Below are 19,608 nucleotides of genomic sequence, written 5' to 3'. Positions count from 1 at the left end.
AAGCTCAGTTTTGTCAGAGCAGCAAATACTGGGTTTAAATGAGACAATATCTAAGATCGTTCTCTAGAAAATGTGAGATTATGCCCCTGCTGCTCGGCGAGGGCATAAATTGTCACATATTTAGTTAGCTGCGTTTTCCCCTATATGGATGGGTTCACCAAAGAGAGCCCGAGAATTAGCTGGATAGCAGCGTGCTGGAGAGGGGAAACAATGAGTGAATATAAACTATTTGCAGAGAAGTTCCCAGTGGAGTTGTGAAAAGAGCAGGAAATTCAGAGAGAGTTTATTAAGCTGATGTAGGAAAGATTAGAGGCTTTTAAATATGGGTCTGATTGATGTAAAGGTAAACTTTCTTCAAGATACTAGGATTCAGTGCAGTAATGAGGATTGTGTGACCAGTGACAGACCAGCACCTTGTTGATAGATCCTGTGCATGGAAGATGCAGATAAATGGAATCCGAGTAGTAATGGGAGAGAAAAAGGGCACAAGGAAATTCTCCATTGGGATCCAGATGTGCGTTTGGGTGAGGAGTGGCTCAATGTATAAAGCGATCTTGCCAGAAAGGCGGAAGTGCCAGGTGAGTCCAGCCGTGGGGTCAGGGCCCCTCTGGGTCCAGAAGGTCAGCAGCTGGCAGGGGAGTGTGTCAGGGAGGGAGTGGAGGGGCACGAATTTAGGAAGGTGAGAGCTTAAGGGGGTGGTTCGAATAGAGAAGAAGGTAGATCCGTGTCGGGGCCGTGGGGGCAGGGAGGGGAGACTGGGAGAATAGGTGGTGAGGAGCATTAGCACCCCAGGTCACTGGGACCCAAGCCTTTAGAAAGCTGGAGAGGAGCTCTGGAAGAAACGACCCTGGTGGTTCTTCGCAGCTGCGCTGAGTCGGCAAGGTGAGGTCCAGACGCGGCTCAGCAAGGGCGAGTCTAGGGTTCGAGGTCACAGCGTCCCCGGCCGCCTGGAGGGAGGGCGAGGCTCCGGAACTGGGCGGGAAGCGGCGGGTGCGACGTCCCGTTGGGCGCCCTGGAGGCCGAGCGCCGCGGAGCCCTCGGGAAGGCGGGCGCCCTCCTGCAGCAGGAAACTCGGTCGGGCCTCGGCGTTGGGGGTTCCAGCGTCGCCGCTCCCGGGCCTCGGGGGACCGTCTACTACTTGGCTCGACATTCCAGGCTCTAAAGCCCGGGCGGACTTGCTGCCTTGGCGCCGGCTGTGTCCTGTCGCGTCGTCGGCTTCACGGGCTGGACCCAGCAGAGGCTGCGGCCGCGGCCCGCAACGGTCCACCTGCGGCCACGAAGCCGCGGGGAGAAGCCAGTGGGGGGCACCCGTCCCGCGAATGGGGTCCAGATGTGCCGCCCTCACCTGCGCGCCGCGCTCCCCCATCCCGGGAGGGCATGGGCGTCGTAAAAGCCAGGGGAGCTGGAACTTAACTCACCCGGGCCCCGCGGAGCGCGCATTAGGGGAGGGAACCCGAGACCCGAGGAGGCCGTGGGGTCGCGGGTCGCCGCGGAGTCCTCGCGGGCTGCCTGGCCGTGGGCGGCCGGGGTTCGTCTCAGTCAAACCCCCTCCCTCCAGACGAGGGGCAAACGAGACCATCCGATTAAATGTTTAATTGCGAATTCTGCTATGGTTTCTGGGAGGTTAATCACAGCTGTCTCGATTATTTATGGCTTTCTGGCAAATTTCCTACCAGAGACGAATATATTCTACTGTGAGAGGTCTTGCAGGAAATATTATAAATATTTGATTATTTCTTTCAGCTGCAAGGACTGGGCGTCCGCACCCCAGGACGCGCGGGCGCGGAGGGAGCCCCGCGCACACCCGCCCTCCCACCGCCTCGGACCCGGGGTGTCTGCGCGCCGCGCTGCCTGCGGGCCCCGCCGTGGCGGGAGGGGCGCCCCGAGCGTCGGTCCCACGGGCTTTGGGGCTCAGGCGAGGTCCCTGCGGCCGCGGCCCCAGCACTGCAGCGGCCGCGCAGCCCGAGCGCGCGGAGGGGGCCGGGGTCCCGCGGCAGCAGGGCCGCAGAGCGCACAGGAACGCGACCGCTTTTTTTTTTTTTTTCCGAACACTGGATGTCTTGCTTTTCTCTCGATTTGCAAAGAGGTAAGAACAGCACCCATAATTCGGAAGCTTTGTGAGGCTCCATAAATAAGTGTTCTGAATATTAGGTAGGAAAATTTACTTTTAAAAAGCCCATGAAACTTTTATTCTCCAGTCCCATCCCCCAAATGGTTTTGAATCTGATACATATTCAGACCAATTTTTTCCGACCAGATCTTTTTTCTTGGTGATGTTCTGATACTTATCTGACAGAAATTATTGCCGATGTCACTCAGTGATCGGCTTAACACTGACCACCGGCTTAAGGTGTAGAAACGATGACAAGAGACGGAAGGTCAGCCAGACACTTCCCACGTTCAGCTGCGAGCAGGCAACAGAAATTTTACTTTATTCAGAGCCACTGTGAGCTGCTTTACTTCTGCTTCAGTGTTGCTTCATTTCACAATTATATGACAAAATACTTTAGGGTGGTTCACTAGAATTCTTTTCGGATCACTAATTTTTATTCTGGAGAATTTCAGTTCAGCGATGCTATCAGAGGCTTTCAGTATTGTTTGCTAGTAAAGTTTGGATTGACCAACAAATGCAATGCCCTAAATTAATTTCAAATAGCCCCGAAAACATGTCATTAGATGTAAATTAATTAGAATGTAAAAGTGTTATAAACATACTTACTCCAAACCTAATTTAGGAAAATTTAGGGCAAGAAACTTAGGAAATTTTTAATTAAGATACTTGAGGGTTGGACTTAACATTTTTCTTTCAAATTTGTATTGCCTTGTAAGAAAAGTCACCATTGCAAACAGGATAAGTTATTTTATTACAGTACAAAACAGATTTGCTGATTTTGTCTAATTTCACTCATATTACAAATGCAGAGTATATATTATTATAGGATGGACGTTACCAAACGCCAAAATATTGTGCATAAATGCAATTAACTCAACTCTTAGAATTAGAACAGTAAAGTATCTACTGCCATTATAAATAGTGCAACATACATACTGTATCTACAGCGCAGGGGAGAGTATAAACATGTACAAATGAGTTTCTTAAGGAACAGATTCTTTGAACAATTAAAAATACTAACGAGGGTACTCAAATACAGAACCAATCGAAACATTTATTTTTTCTCTTTTTTTAAAAAAAACAGCCGAGCTTCTTCCCAGGCTTGCTGAGGAAATCTGTTAGCCAGCTCCAGATAGTCTTGGAAACCAAGCCATTTTCCTGAGAGAAAAAAAGAAAAGAGTTAAACTAAAGAAATTTACATTTTTTTAAGTTTAAGAAATTAAAATTACTTTGATATCTGAGTTCAAAATGGAGACATTTCAAATAAACCATGATACAAGTTTATGTAAATAAGGCAACTGATCTACTTATAGTATAAAATATATAACATATATTTTAATTATATTCTATTTTGTGCTTCTAACATATTCAGACATTAACACCTATGTAATAAAGCATTATAAAAATTGTTTTTGCACTTCAGAGTAAGAAAATAGAGGAAAATAACTATAGTAAAAAAAAATGACACATATATTACATACTAAATCAGCCTTGAAAGGGTAAATCTGTATGTAAACTTGCCATCTGTTTTCTAAAATAGTCTATTTAAAATATTTCAGTTAAAACATAACTTCAAAAGTGCTCAAACCTGGCATGCAGTCACCTAATAAAGAAGAAGGAACGATTAGGAGCTGGTTATCGATGTAGGCAAAGCAAACTACCAGAGCTGGGCAGTCACTGAGCAGCGGCTGTTTGAAAATCAGACCCCTCCCTGGGCAGTAAGAATGTGGTGCTACCAGAAGGGGCTTTACACTCAGAACCAAGCGGTTCACCTGAGCAATGAACTTAAAACGTCTTGAAACATTTTTGGGGGAATTAATCAGGGCAAAAGGAGAACAGATGTCCAAGGTGCAAACTGGCTACTTAGTGAGGCCTTATCATTTGTTTAAATCAAGTAAACATATTATGACCAATCACCAATACAGTGATCACTCTTTCTGAGCAAAGCGGAGAACAGTTCCCCATTCGCTGTTTTGCAGAGTAAGCCCACTATAACTGGGGAAAGCATGAAAGTCTAAGAAGATGGTCCCTTGAAAAAAAAAAGAAGTTTGAAGCTCTCACAGGCCTGAGCAGACAGAGAGGCACCCCTGGGAATCGGCCTGCCAAAAATGCAGCAAATGCTGACTCATCCCTACTCTTAGAAAAGGAAGAAAAAAATGTCTACATTTCTTACCAGCAAAAAAATTGCCACAAAAATAAAAAACACATTAGAAAATTTTTTTCTAGGAATTCTCATATATTCAAAATTTTAAACATTGTTCTGTAAGAAATAGCAACAAATTATGCTGATTTCTCCCAAGTAGCTTTCAATAGCTTTTAAAAAAAGAAGCTAGACTGAGTTAGGGCAGAACTGAACTTGCACACTAATTCTGGCTTAGACAAATGGTACTGAATATGATGTTGATTTGAATTTCTAAAAAAGGGGCATAGCTTTCTGTTCACTTCTCTGAGTGGCCTGAGCCAATAAATGACATTTTTCATGATATTGTTACAGATTTAGTTATATTCTTTTCTATATACTTTTCAGTACCTGCCCACTATAGATAGTGTGTGTGTGTGTGTGAGAGAGAGAGAGAGAAAGAGAGAAAGAGAAAGAGAGAGACAGAGAGACAGAGGTCACCTCTCTTCCCAAGTCAGGGCTGCCTGGTGGGTGCCCCCAGAGGATTTTGCTGGGAGTGGGCCTCTGGCCACTTTAAAAACTATCAAACTAATGGAAGAATTGGGGAAAATCTGGATTAGGGTCTCATTAATCAGAGATGCTGTCATGACATCAGACAAAGAGCAACCTGTACTTCTCAATTACAGTGTGGGTAGCAGAAAATATTTTAAAAAGTAAGAAAAAAAGAGAAGCACTTTAAAATTTTACACCTGCAGCCTCTCATCACAGGAACACCTCAGCAGAAACACTATAGGAAGAAGACAAAAAGCTTATACATCTTTTGGCCCCTGAACTCTGCTAATCTGATGACTTTTTCTACATGTAAAACAATTTTACACTTTTTATTTTAAATAAAAAAATTCAGGTACTTGAATTTAGGGATGAAATATGGGCTACTATCACTGGTAATTTTATTCTCAACATGGATAGGGAATCAAACCTGTGTGATTTCAGCATTTATGTGAGTGGCAAAGGCCTATACTGCATGTCTACCTGAATGTCTCCTGACAAAGTGGCTCTTTAGTAATTATTCACCATTTATTATATCTTGCATGAGGCGAGAATAATTACATAAAGAGGTTCTGTACTTTTTACTTGCACAGATTTCTCTGTATATTCTGATGCACTCATGCTTGGTGAAAAAATCAGTTTCTTTACTCAGTGAAATATACTTGATATCTCAATCTGACATATTTTAGATGATGTAATAAACTGATTGCTCTAATAGTTCCAGAGGGTAGGGTGAGAAATATGCCCATTCAGCCAACAAACACATGGCATTTAATTTCAATAGAGACCTACCTTTCAGCTGATAAGACTGGTTATCTGCCTGACTTGAAGTCTGTGCAAAATCCTGTGTGAGACAAGAAAAGTATTTTAATACCAATGTCATGAACAGAGAATTTTCCTGTGGGCAGCTTTAAAAATGCTTCTGAATTCTGAAAAGGTATTTTTGCATGAATACTTTGGAGCCCAAATAAAAAAGCTGAAGAAACTGATGTTATATAGTTCAGGTTCTCAAACAGTGATGACTCAAGTTTTGTTCAATATCGCTGGTTACTATGGAAACTATAACGTTATTTTATATCTAACAAACTAAAACATTTTAGCCAAATTTACTGTCTTAAAATACTGGTACATTTTAAACATTTTTTAGAATGTTATCTATTCTACAGCTAAATTTTAAAGTCTAATGATTTCACTTTTAGAAGCAAAGTGAAAAATGTATACACTTTGTAAATTTTCAGACCTTGACAAACTACCAGCTTCTATTTTTAGTATCATTTTCTAGTGACTATTAATAATAAAACACAAAGGGACCTTGAAGAACCATTTTATAAACTAAAATATAATGTATATCCATTCCCTCAAGCACAATTATTTATAGAAAAAAAACTTGATTTAACTCCACTAATCTAACATGTTATGCCAAGTAAGCAGTATAAAAAATTTCTGTAGCATTAACAAAATTCGTGTTAATTTGTTAAAATGTGTTAAGTGTGCAATATTTACCTTAAATTACATTTATATGTGTGTTAAATGTAATAGAGGAGTTAGAAGGTTTGAGATCCATAGCAGATGAAAACAAGTAATACATATAATCTTTTACTTTAGATTCTGATAGCATTTGTAGTTTAATAAACTGTTTTCCAAGCAGTTGAAAATGTGAGAGATTAAGTCAGTACAGATGTAAATTGTCTTTGCTCAACTATCAGTGTCTTGGTCGAAAATTTCTGATCATGCCGTAAAAACTGCTCCCTGCTCCCTGGGGGTCCCTGTCCCCCTGTCTGGCCTTACTTTTCCCCTACAGCACTGGACACCATCTGACCTGCTACTTGTTTCACTTATTTTTTTGACTTCCCCACTTTAATGAAATAACTATACAGGAAGGAATTTTTATTTGTTCCATTCATTGCTGTATTCCTAGAGCCTATAGCAGTGCCCAGCATATACTACAGACACCCCAAAATTAGCGGTTGAATAAAATAATGAATTTTAAGATCAGTTAAAAAATTTTCTACAATGCATTATTTCCTATTTAATCTAATCCTAAGGATCTAGGAATATATGAATAATCCTAAATGTTGACATGATGGTTATGTAAGGTTTTATTAAGGTTTTAATTTTACCATAAGACATTTTTTGAAATCCATACCCTATCTGTAGATCTGAGCATCTCTGAAATTTTTTCAGGAAATGGAACCCAGACTCAAACAGGACAATTAAGCTGAAAATAAAACATTTCTAAACATAATTGATCTAGTTGTGTTTATTAAATGATCATCTAATAGAGGATAGTTTAAAAAAACATAAACTACTAGTTGCTGTCTAAAGTGAAGAAGGCTTGGGGGCCTCTTTAGTCATCCCAGCCAGCTGGGACTATCACGCCCGCTCAACGATGACATTTGGAACATTAGCCAGAATAAGGACCAGTACTAATATAAAACTTTGCTTTCTGTTTCATTTTATGAATGGAAAACATTCTCTATTAAATAATTACATGTGCGTCATGGAGCAAAAAACACACTGGCTTTATGGTGGAACATTTGAAAGAAAATGCAATATTTTCAGCAAATAATTATCTACAATGACAGGAAAAAAATCACAAGATTAGTTATTAGTAAATGTTAAAGAATAGTCAACTTTTCTATTGACGGTTGACTGAGTTAATTTAGATGTGAAAATACTGCTTTGCTTGCCATAGCACTAATTCTGATTCAAGTTGTACAGAATTTAACTGGATCAAAAGAATATAAGGCCGCACTTAAAAGTTTTAGATGAAAAATAAAAGCAATCTTAACAGATTTTTTTAGACACATACATGCAGATGTGTGTGTACATATATGAATCATATTTATTAAAAAATTTACAACTTAACTGAAGTTTTAATTGACCTTTCTTCATCAATCACTACCTATTCCCTATAGCTAGACTAAATGCAGGATGAATTTAACAATTAAAGCCTTAAAGAAGTCTGACAGTATTTTAAAAACATTTCCTTAGTGTGGATTTATCATTTCATTAACTGGAAAAACCTCCTTCTCTTGAAATTCTCTAAGTAGAAATCACACAACACTGATATTTTAGATATTAATACTATCCTGATATTTTAGAAATTAATTTTCATGCACAGAAATATATGAGAGATTTAAAAGGTGCACAGATAGCAGGAATAAACAGCTGGTTCACTTTTACTTTTCACTCACACTAGCTTACCCATATAAAGCCAGGAGAGCGGGCACAACACAGAAGGTACCTGAATGAACGTGGCCAGTAAAACACAGCTCATCTCCTGCTCCAGAATGACCTTGTTCTGGCGGTTGTTGAAACAAGCAGCGATGAGTGAAGGGAACAGCACCTTGATCAGCTGTGGGTCACTGAAGTACTGGAAGGGCAGCTGGCACAGTTTCTGCAGCACTGTGGGGTGGCGGCCGGACTGTACGATCACCTGAACAGAGAAGGAACCCCAGGTCGACCGCCAGCAAGCCCTGGCCTCCCCACTGCCCCTCTCCCGCTGCCAACAGGGTCAGTAAGAACAACAGAAAACACATTAAGGAAAGAAAAGAAGACTTCTAATGCCTTAGCAAAGCTTCATTTAAGTGGTACCTGGATGCAGAAAAAAAAAAATCTCATTTCTTAATTTAAGGAAAAGACTCCAAGTTCTGCAGCCATTTGAAAATTGTTATAATCCATGATGCAGGCAGGGTACAGCTGCCATGGAGGGAGGATGCCTGTGAAGTAGACTGAGGATGCACACTGCTTGAACAAAGTGCTCGTCCCCACAACTCCCCCTTCGAGCAGAGTATCCATATTCCATAAAACCGGTAAAGAGCTCACTCAGAAAAAAGATACCTTCTCCTGCGGCCCAGCCCGTGGCAGTCTTCCCCTAACCCAGCTCACAGGACACTGTATACTGAATGTGGACAGATCTGTCTCCTATGCAGACATGCCCTTGGAACGAAAAGGGGCTGTAAGGGGAATGGGAAGTTCCAGCAAGCACAGGCTCCAAAAGCGCCTTCCTCTGACCCAAACTCCTTATCTGTGTTTCCATCAGTGCCACTGAGTCTAAAAGGAGGATTGTTTAGATAAGTGAGACTGTTGTCTTGAAGCAGTCTAGGTTTACAACTGTGTACGTCTTAAGAAATGGGGCAATGCAATTAATGGGTTTGCAGGGAAGCCCTCCTAATTTACTCACTAGGCATACATGATAAACTAAGAAATGTCAAAATCAGATCTGTTTCAAGTAACCTTGATTAAACAGTTCTAATATGAAAGAGCTGGGTGACTCGAAGTCTACTTCTTGGTATAGGAGGAAGCTCATAGAAGGTTAGGAACACTGTAAAAGTCTAAGGTCAGGACTGTAAATTGTACTTGGAGAAACACAATTTTACAGGTACACACCCAGACAGGGCTGCTTTCAAATTAAAACCAGAAGGACAGAATGAAACAGTGGAGGCAGGAGAAACATAAATTACAGGGATTTACAAGTTTTCAAAGTACTTTTAACAATACTTTAAGAACACACTCTCAGATGATAATGCAGTTTGGTTTAAGAACAAAATCAACAAAGTAATAGTTCACATATTTTAGTTCAATAGCTAAAATGACATCAAAAACTTTTGGAGAATGTTGATAGGGACTTGTTAATACCTTCAAATCCAGCAGGAATTTTAAAGACACACAGTGTGACAATTCAGTATATGGCTATGTGCTGACATTGGTTGAGAAAAACATGCCCTATCATCTACCTTATTGATAAAGCATTTACTTAAATCTTTAGTTATTAGCTACAAATTTTGTAGCACAGCCAAATGATCACCACTTTGGAATTATAATGATACCATTATTAGAAGTCTCTTATCCCCCTTAGGACAAAAAATTAAGAACAGGCTTTTTTTCTTTGGAACTTCATTATTAAAATGCTATCATTGGAAGATTCACTAATTGAAAAGATATTAAACTAGCCAGTCTGGCCGGCACAGGCATCAGGTTAACTCAAAGACCACAAGTTCTGGTTCCTGGTAGATGAGCAGAGAACACGAGAGCTGAAGTGGCTCTTACCCCACCTGGACCCCTGACCCTCCCTGGGGTCACTGGGGTGAGGCGGAGCCCCCAGGAGCAGAGCTGGCTGTCAGCTGCCTGTTGAAGAAGTGAATGCACAGCGGTCACCAGCCCTGCAGTGAGATGACCTGCCAGAAGCCGTTATTTTTAAGTCCCTGTACTGCAGAAGACACGAATGGATGTAGGCATCATGGTTACCCTGGGGCAAGCTCCATGACAGGACTCCACCAGGGGTAGTGAGAACCACAGCCCCGGCTAGACTGTGAGTTAGAGTGAGGCATCTAGTCAGCGCCGCCCTTCGCACCACATTTCAGACGTTGGGAGGCACGATTAGGAGGTGCAGGATGAGGCCGACCAGCAGCACTGCTCCTGGGTGACTCAGGCGGGCTTCTGGCACAGAGGGCTGGCAGGCTGATGCCCCGAGCTCAGCTGAACAGTCGGCTAGATGAGGCTGAGCCTTTCTGGGAGGGGCAGGGAAGCAAGACTGGAACGCCAACAGCCCTACCCTGATGCCCAGGGCCTTGGAGAGACTTGCCTGAGAAGCTCCCGAGGGACTGCGGGCCGAGAGCAGGGCCCCGTGTTACCTGGCTCACAGTCGCTCTGAGTGAGTGCTAGGATGTCACCTTGGGCTACTCGAGATTTACAGAGGCAAGAGGAAGTCAATGGACAGTCAACATGGGACTTGAAAGTCTTGCTGAATGAAAGGACTCACATAATTACCTGACAAGCCTAAGGCACGCACCACCCTGAGCCTGGGCAGGACCCCTACCCCTCCTGTCAGGGCACACGGGCCAATACAAACATAAAGGGGGTTCCCACTGTGTTTTTTATAACACCTTTTGGGTTCCCAGACCCAATGCCAACGTGTGTATGTGTGGGGAGGGGTCTCCCCACACGTAACACCAAGCAATTCTCAACACCAGCAGGGTGCCCGCGAACTCCAACTCAGTTCTGACACCATCTGCCCAGAGACAGCATCAGATTCCCCAGGTTCAGGGCTCCCTCCTCCAAGACTGCCTCCACCCCCAACTCCAGACGCCAATCACGGGCGCTTCTGACCAACAGGCTACAGACCGGAGGCTCCCTTGACTTCTCCCTTCAGTCTGATTAATTTGCTAGAGCGGCTCACAGAACTCAGGAAAATGCTTACCTTTACCAGTTTAATAAAGGATACAGGTTAACATCCAGGTGAAGAGATACACAGAGCAAGGTCCCAAATAAAGCAGCTTCTGTCCCTGACGGAGCGTCTGGTCCCCCGGGCACAGAAGCTCCCTGGCAGAGGCTTGGGGTCCAAGAGCGATGCGCTCTCCTCGGGCGCTTTGGCGAGGGCTTCACCGCACAGTCATGATTGACTAAATCACTGGCCACTGGCTGATTCAACCTCCAGCCCCTGCCCTTGGGTGGGGGTCTAAAAGTTTCTCATTAACATTACAAGTCACCCCTTTCACCTTTAAGACTCTGCAGTCTTTTCAGGAACTGTGGATGAAGACCAGCCATGCCGAGGACATACACACGTGGTCATGTGAATGACCGAACAGGTATTTCTTATGACTCACTACACTGCACCCACAGAGCCCCTTTCTGGACCACCGCACCAACGGGAGGGAGTGGCCTGGCTGTAGGTTTCTTTGGTGGCTACAGTCATCAGCTAGAGACAGCAGGTAGGGATCTGGCAGAGACCCAATAATGAGGAGAAGCCCCCTTTTCCAATATGATTCCTACTTGCTCTTTGGTGCAATTCTAAGACAGGCACAAAACTAAAAAGCTAAGAGATCTGGGTTCCTGCCATTACTCTAGTCACCAACTATTTGGGTGACTCTGGATAAGTTGCTCAGTTGCTCTGGGTTTTAAAGTTGAGAATTCTTTAAAAAGCAATCTTCTCATTGAAGTATAAATACACACATGGATCTCAAAAGCAAATAGCTCAATTTTCACAAAGAACATACATGTACCATTAGTACTCAAATAAAAGAAAAAGGTCAAGTTTACTGGATCTTTAGATATGTTCTTTCTCACTGAAAATCAGATTTCTATGTTTTGAATTAAAGGCAAATCATACAGAAACTATCTGGCTATATTAGAACATGAGAGAGACTCCTTCAAGGCTTTCCTGGGTCCATTCCTGACCATCCTCCGGAGAGAGAACCGGGGGCAGAACAGGCCCCTCCTCCTCCAAGCAGAGGCCAGTGGGCACCACTCCGCAGTCACTGACGAAGGCCAAATGCCCTGTTACTCACCACTTTTTTCTTTGGTATCACTGGCAAGGGGTTGGGGGAGGGAGGGAAAGGGGGGGGAAGAGACCCCCTCAGTCCCTCTTCTTTTTGGAACTATCAACAGTTCCAGGACAGAGATCTAGAGAAAGGAGAGTTGCCTGCTACCAATGTGTGCTACAGCCTGGTGTAGAGGGCCAGGATTATCTAAATGCTGGCATTAAAAATAAATCCAGTAAAAAAAAAAAAAAGGGGAGTTTGCAACAGACAAGGGGACATGCTGACTTTCATCAGCTGACCCCTGGGCTACCCACTAAGTCTTGGGGTTCCAATCTGTGTACACGGGATACCCTGTACTGAGAGGGCCAGAAAAGAGCTCTGCATTCAGTGGACATTCACTGAGTGCCTCCTGTGCCAAGTGCTATTGGGGCACAGAGAGGAACCATGCTTCAGCGCTCGGGGGGATGAGGTAGCACACATGACAGTGATACAAGGAACCCGAGTCATCAGAGAGGGAGGAGTACGGCGCTGGGGGACCCCCACACGGGGAGTGCTCACTCCTTACAAGACCAATGTGGAAGACTGTGCTGAGAAGGCAGGCTGGCCCTTCAGGGCTAGATCAGATCTGGGCACCTGGAAACTGCAGGTAGAGGAATTTTAGGTGGAGAGACGCAGCTCCTAAATCCAATACAAGCATGTCTCAGTCTGCCCAAGCTGCTCTAACAAAATAACATAGACTGGGTGGCTTAAACAACAACAATTCACTTTCGCCCAGTTCTAGAGCTTGTAAGTCTGAGCCCAGGGAGCCAGAGTGGCTGGGTTCGGGTGGGGCGCTTCCTGGTGTGCAGAGTGACACCTCACTTTGTCCTCAGGTGGCCATTCTTCCATGGGTGCGTGTAGAACGAGAGACCTCTCTTCCTTCTAAGGCCACCAATGCTATTGAATTAGGACCCCCCCCTTATGACCTCATTCAACCTTACTTATCTCCTAAAAAGCCTTATCTCCAGTACAGTCACATTGGAGGTTAGGGTTCAGCATAAGAATTTCTGGGGGGACACAGTTCAGTTCATAGCACAGCTCCGTTTCTTCACTGCCCACAGCCAGAATGGCGTTTCACTAGAAAGGCTGCAATCGCTGTAAGAGGCGTATTTCTCAGGTTGGCTGGGTCGGTTGTCTCTCGCGCCCATGAGCCGTGAACCTGCGGACTCAAGGGTCCCTGGTGTCGCGCAGCCCTGGGGGTCTCGGCCTGGCTCTGGCCGGTTAACCGGTTTGGGCCTCAGAGTCCCTTCTACAGAAGAGGATCAGGTGAGACTGTGTATGAGCACATGTAAAATCGGTATTAGTTCAGAATGTTTGCTTAGCTCATGAGCCTTGCTGCTCTCAGCCTTTCCTCGCCAGATCCGGCTTCCACATGCTTGCAGGGCCGGACCCCCGCCCAGTGTGAGGCCTGACGAATCCTTTCCGTCACCCCGCCCTGCTTTCTCCATAAGGGCAGCTCATTAGAACAGGGAGTCTGGCGGCAGTGGGACCCGTCCCCTGGCTGGGACTCACCAGCAAGCTCATGCCGCCTGTGAAGCCATTACTGCACTCGCCCTGGCCCTGTCTGCACAGGAGAGAGCTATGCCAACAGGGCTGGGGACGCCAGCCAGGGTCTGTGGTGGCGGGTAGAAGTGCATTCTGACAGCGCTGAAAAGAAAATCCCGGCGTAAGCACGACCCAAGAAACACGGTAGTGTGAAACAGAGAAAGAGAGGCTTACTTACCCTGTGCGTGTGCGTGCACGCACGCATGTGTGCACATGCTCTCAGGCTGCTGTGCTGGACCTGTCTCTCTGAAAATAGAGCAGGAAGGGCCAAAGCTAACAGACTGGTGCTGTGGGCTCCCGATTCAGGTCCACAATGAGCGTCCCTCAAAGCATTTAAGAAATCCTCAAGCTCAGGAAGACTCCCAGGCATCGCAGGCAGAGACAGCCTCTGCTTTTCAACCCCAAGACACGGCAGCAGCTATCATATGTACCTAAGTGTGTGTAGCTTAATTCCCAGTTCCAGAAAGGCAGGAACTGTGCCTTTTCCTGTTGTATCCTCCACTGGTCTGCTAGAGGGCTGGGCCCATCAAACTTACTGGAGTGAATGAATCAGAGTGACAGAGGGCCCCTGGTTAAATTCATATGTCTTGCCTTGGAGGAGAATCAGACCACATCTCTTCCCATGAGGTAGAGATACCATTTTCTGACTCACGGTCTACATTGTGTTGCCTTAGGTCTGCATATCTAGTCCCTTCTTAGGCAAATGTCCCTCCTCAATTCACATGCTGAAATCACAACCCCCAAGGTGGGGTGTTTGGGAGGTGCTCAGATCTGAGGGTGGAGCCCTCGTGCCCGCTCTCTGTGCCTCTGCCAGGTGAGGACACAGCGAGAAGACAGTAGTCTGCTACCTGGAAGAGGGCTTCCCAAAGACCCTGACGTGCTAGCACCAAGATCTTGGACTTCCAGCCTCCGGAACTGTTAGAAACAAATTCCTTTTGTTTATAAGCCACCCCGGTATATGGTACGTTGTTGTTATTGCAGCCCAAACTAAGACAACCCAAAAAGATGGATTTTGTGACTAGCTGTCTCCTTCCCTGGAGGGAAGTTGGGCTTGGCATGCTTGGTCTTGGATGCCAACTCAAGGCTCCCTGGGCTGAATATGGAGATGTCTGGAAAAGATCCTCTGCCCTTGTGGGTGGAGGGTGACCCTGGTGTCTTGCTTGATGCCAAGATCTCGTCTTCTAGGGCACTGCATTTCGAGAACCTCAGCAACACCCAACTTAGCAGAAAGCCAGTCACTGGCATAGACAGTACTTCAGAGTCTATAAAGCCCCTCTCCCTATATAATCTGAGTCTCCAAACACTGAGGTGGGCAGACAGGGATGTTTCTTTCTTCTAGGAGAGGAAATCTTAGCTCAGGCCCCCTACTCGGTCCTGGTGGAGCTGAGCCTGGACAACTTGAGACCCTGAGTTCTGGCTTCTCTCATCTCAGGCCCATCCGGGCTGCCAGACTCCTGGGGTAGCCGCTTCCTGGGCAGAGGGGCTCTCTGCTGCTGAGCCTGGACTCATTGCTACAGCTGGCTGCCAGCCAGCTTCTTGCACGACTCTGCCAGCCCAGATGAAGATGGGGATGACGTACTGCCATTCTAAACAGACTGAACCACCTGACATACACAGATTAAACCAACACAAAAGGCCTTTCTTCAAAAACCTATACTCTGCTTGGCTAGGTATCAGACAACCAGTCCTTGGCTACGTGCTGGGCTGTGCCAAGGGTATGTCTCAAGTTATCAGTTGTAAGAACTAGAAAAGGAGGAATGGTTGGTGAATTGCTGGAACAGCTGACTTTGAAATGAGCACCGACTGTCTTGCAATCGGCCACCTTCCTGGTTTTGAATATCTACAAATCTGGTCTTACATTTTTTTTAAACACATGTGATCACATTTGTTTATATTATATTTATAATGTTAATTCTTGGTATGACCTGAACAGTTTTCCCCAACAGTTAGATTTAAAGAAGAAAAGAAGGGAAGTAGAGTCAGGATACTGGATAGTCCTATGGAATAGGCCTGGGGAAAGTCTGGAGATCTCATGTCTGTAATGACAACTGCTGCCCTCACTTCAGAGAATCCCCAGGAGTGGTCAGGAGGGCCCATGAAGTGTCTATCATGTCATGTAAATGGAAAATGGGGTCTCTCCTCACCCTCAGGGCTCCTTTCCTCCAACTATGACCACCGGGAATGCAGCCAAGAACCAGGAAGTGAGGCAGCAGGCCTCGAGGCAGACAAACTAGTCTGTTCATCAAATGTTCACTGAACATCTACTCTGGTCAAGGGCAGTGTGACGTGCCTGAAATGGGGCAGTGACAAATTAGAGACAGCTCTGTCCTCGCAGAGTAGCCAATCTTTCCATAAAAATCCATGTCAACTACTCACAGGAAGTTCTGCAAGCTCCAACTCAGCCCACTAATTCCCATTTCAGAAGCAAATCTAATGAAGTGGTTTTCCCAGACTACAGTAGGCTGGAGTCAGCTTATTAAAAGGGGACTCCTGGAGACAGGTAAACTGACAATGGGAGAAGCATCAGCTGACACTAATAAGTGAAGGGGCGGGAATTAAAATTATTCTGAACAGAAATGAAAATTCAGAAGTTGCCTGGAACCATTTGGTCGAAGAGTAATTACCCTTACCTTTTCAGTTGTCCTTGAAACAACTACAGTGCTAGAGTAAAATATCTTATTAATTATAATCCATTACCTTTATTTAGAACTCAACACTTTATAAATTTGCTTCTGTATACATGATAATCCTGATAATCCTGATGTGCCTAACATTATAGTACATACTCATTTCTTAAGGCTTCAAAAAGTACATATGCATTATGTATGATTAAGTCTAAGAAGGTAGGAAACTAATATAACAAATGATCACAAATAATTAATTTTAGATAAACAAAATATTAAATAAAACAATGTTTTAAAGGTAAACATGGTCATCTGCAAAATTCACTTATATGGGAGCACCTCATTCCCTGACTATACCAAAACCATGACATTAAATAATAGAAATAAATGAGAAAAAGTTCAATAGCAGTTTCTGCTTATCATCTATCTATCTATCTATCTATCTATCTATCTATCTATCTATCTATCTATCTATCTATCTATCTATCATCTATCTATCTATCTATCTATCTATCTATCTATCTATCTATCTATCTAATCTAATCTATCTACCTACCTACCTACCTACCTACCTACCTACTTCTCGTCCATCTCAGACAGAACCACAGTGTCCTATAGTAAAATCTCCAGTTCTCTAGGAATCGCCTACACTGAATGAAACAAAACAGAAAATGGTCAAGTTCTGTTTAAGCAATTTTTACTACGTGAACCCTAATTAATTTTGCTAAGATCTAAGAGTGACTCTGAATTAGCCCCTTACTTAGAAGGAACTCCTTCAGTTTTAGAAATTTCTGCATTTTGTTTATTTTCATGTGTTTTTTTCTCAGAATGCCCTCTGGCAAGTTTCTAAATACCTGTGTCACTGGAACCCAAGTCCTGTGTCTGCCACAGACCAGAAGACAGAACCACACACATGGGTCTGCCTGGCTCCAGACATGCGACCAGTTGCTGAGGCAGACACAGACATGAATCCCCAGTTTTCAAGAGTCTCAAGGCTATAAACTCTGTAGGGATACGGCTACGTCTCTTTTATTCCCTGCTTACTCCTAGCATCTGGCATAGTGCCTAGCACAGTGATGATAAATAGTAATCGCTCAATAACTATCTAAAGAATGAATGAATGAGGGCTGAGCTTTGGTTCCAAAGCCTGATTCCAGAGGCCTATACCTATCACATCAGGGCCCTGGGCCTAACTCAACCCAGGGCCCACAAGGTCTTTGGATTTGCAAGAACAGCTGACTGGGTACTAGGGCCAGTACCCTATTGAAACCAGCAGCCTCTTGGCCCAGTGGTACAGGAAACAGGGGCAGGGTGGGGCAGGGGCAGTGCCTTTCAGGAAGCCTTGGGAGCTGGTCTGTCCAACCCAAGGTCAAGCCAGTTCTGCTGGTCAGTGTGGCAGGGTGAGCAGAGTACACAGTCAGACAGAAATGTATACAAGTAGTTAAACCTCACCCTGGCAAATTCTTTATGCCTAAGAATTCTTTTTTTGTTTTTTTCCCTTTTCTTGTCAGAGACAAGATGTCCTCAACAGAGGAGCAAAAATAGGTGTCTAGACATCTAAACTCATTAAAAGAGACAGCCAAGAGAGCCTGTAAATCACTTGAACAAAGAATATTTTTTCTAGCAGAGCAGAAACAAAGTAGTTGTTGCATTCCTCACCTCAAAACTTGTCCTGCTACACTGCTAGGGTGAAGCAGCCGCAGTTGTGGCCAGCGAGACCCATCCCCCGCAAAGCCCAGGCCCAGGACGGGGAACAGTACAACAGGAGGGCCCTGAGGCCAGTGACCTCACTGCAATCACATAAACAAAATGTCACATCCCAAACACACGCACCTTGTTTCTCTAGTCTGATACCTTGGGGGTTGAGTAGGGACAGCATACAAGTGGCTTTATTTAAGTGTCACAGGAGAAAAATTTGAAGAGTCTGTCCACGTACATCAGGAAACCAAATTCAGAGCAGAGAAACAGAAAGATTTCCCTTGGCTAGCATGGCAAGCAAATTCCCCTCCTCCCAAGCTTATTTCAGCCATAAGATAGATTTCTAGGCTGAGATAAAACGCATAGACCTTGGCACCATGTGGGAGGCAGGCCCTTTACACAACAGCCTTCCTCCTGGTGCTCCCAGGGGTTCACTGCTGTCTATAGAGGGACAGAGAGGGAAGAAGGGGAGGCGGGAAGAAGGCAGCAGCATCAGGAGGACGGGTGAAGCCAGCAGCTGGGAAGTCTGGCCTCTCACGGGCTTTGGAACCCAGCTGATCTGGGCGGCCTTCTTCTCTGTGAAGGCTTTCCTCAGACACTAAGAAGTGCGGGGCCGTCCTGCTGCATCCCTCCACAGGAACCGGGGGAGGAGGCCCCTGACTTGCTGTTCTCTGCTTCCTGTGAGAAACAGGCTGCGTGCTACCAGAGGAATGCAAAAGAGGCTTCTGAACGGGCCTCTCCTCAGACATTTGGTTCTGCAAGGGAGAGCAATGCTTCCGAACTGGGGCACCTGCTCACACCGCACACTCCTGTGCAGAGGTCCTGACATCTGCCTTCCCGTTCTCCATGCACTGGAACGGGCTTTGAGACAGAGCTGGAGCGTATCCTCCTCCTGCCAGTAATGCTTAGAGCCCCTCCTCATCTCCTGGAGAATGAATTCCCTCGTTCTTGGCCAGGAACGTAGGTCCCTTTATGACCTGGGCCCAGCCTGCTCTTTCACTCTTAGCTCTTGTCCTGTCCCTCCCTCCTAAGCTCTGGTGAGAAGGAAGAGCTTGCTGTTCCCTGGACCTGCCAGGCTATTTTGCATCTCAGCACCTTTGCTCGTGGTCTTTCTTATGCCTTGAATGTCTTTCCTACCTTGCTACCCAGTAAGTATCTATTCCACTTTCAGGCATCAGCCCAAGCATAGGTCCACTGTGACATATTTCCAAGAGGAACCTCTAGCACAGACGCAGGTTTGTTTACTGTCTGTCCCTCCCGTGCCCATCTCGATGTCAGCCCTCGAGGGCAGGCACTTCGTCTACTTTGCTTCCCGGTGTATCCTGGGTGTCTAGAACAATGCCTAGACACTTGAACGTTTGTTGAAGGAGGGAATGCGTCTCAGCACTAACATCATTGTTTCCAGGCAGAAGGACAAAATCTGGGTTGTATTCATTTCTGCATCTCCAAGCACATGATCTGACACAGGGTGGGCATTTAGTAAAAGTTGGTAAGTGACAGAAGAAATGAGTGATGAGTGCTTATATGGACACAAAGCTCACAATACTGGCATCTTCCCACGAATAAGCTTGAATACCCCAGCCTTCTGTTCTGCACTGCAACTTCTTTATCCTTCTTTCATGTTTTCTGTTCTGTGAGAAGAGTAACCTTTCAAATGAA

The 19,608-nt window shown here is 45.1% G+C and overlaps 1 protein-coding gene across 5 annotated transcripts in view; it reads right to left on the bottom strand.

The window, feature by feature from the left end:
- Positions 1 to 2,845: 2,845 nt before the first annotated feature.
- The window catches only part of SCAPER (S-phase cyclin A associated protein in the ER), a 539,898-nt gene continuing 523,135 nt past the window's right edge, over positions 2,846 to 19,608 (bottom strand). For all 5 annotated transcript variants that reach the window (XM_036907601.2, XM_036907605.2, XM_036907603.2 and 2 more), the window contains 3 exons: positions 8,029 to 8,220; positions 5,574 to 5,625; positions 2,846 to 3,271 (listed from right to left, as the gene is read on the bottom strand). In XM_036907601.2, the coding sequence (XP_036763496.2) occupies positions 3,168 to 3,271; positions 5,574 to 5,625; positions 8,029 to 8,220 (348 nt within the window). In that variant the 3' untranslated portion in view covers positions 2,846 to 3,167. The remainder of the gene's footprint in view (positions 3,272 to 5,573; positions 5,626 to 8,028; positions 8,221 to 19,608) is intronic.

Source organism: Manis pentadactyla, chromosome 11 (assembly GCF_030020395.1).
Source record: "Manis pentadactyla isolate mManPen7 chromosome 11, mManPen7.hap1, whole genome shotgun sequence".
In the NCBI taxonomy this organism is placed as follows: Eukaryota; Metazoa; Chordata; class Mammalia; order Pholidota; family Manidae; genus Manis; species Manis pentadactyla.
This window is presented reverse-complemented; position numbering and strand designations above follow the sequence as displayed.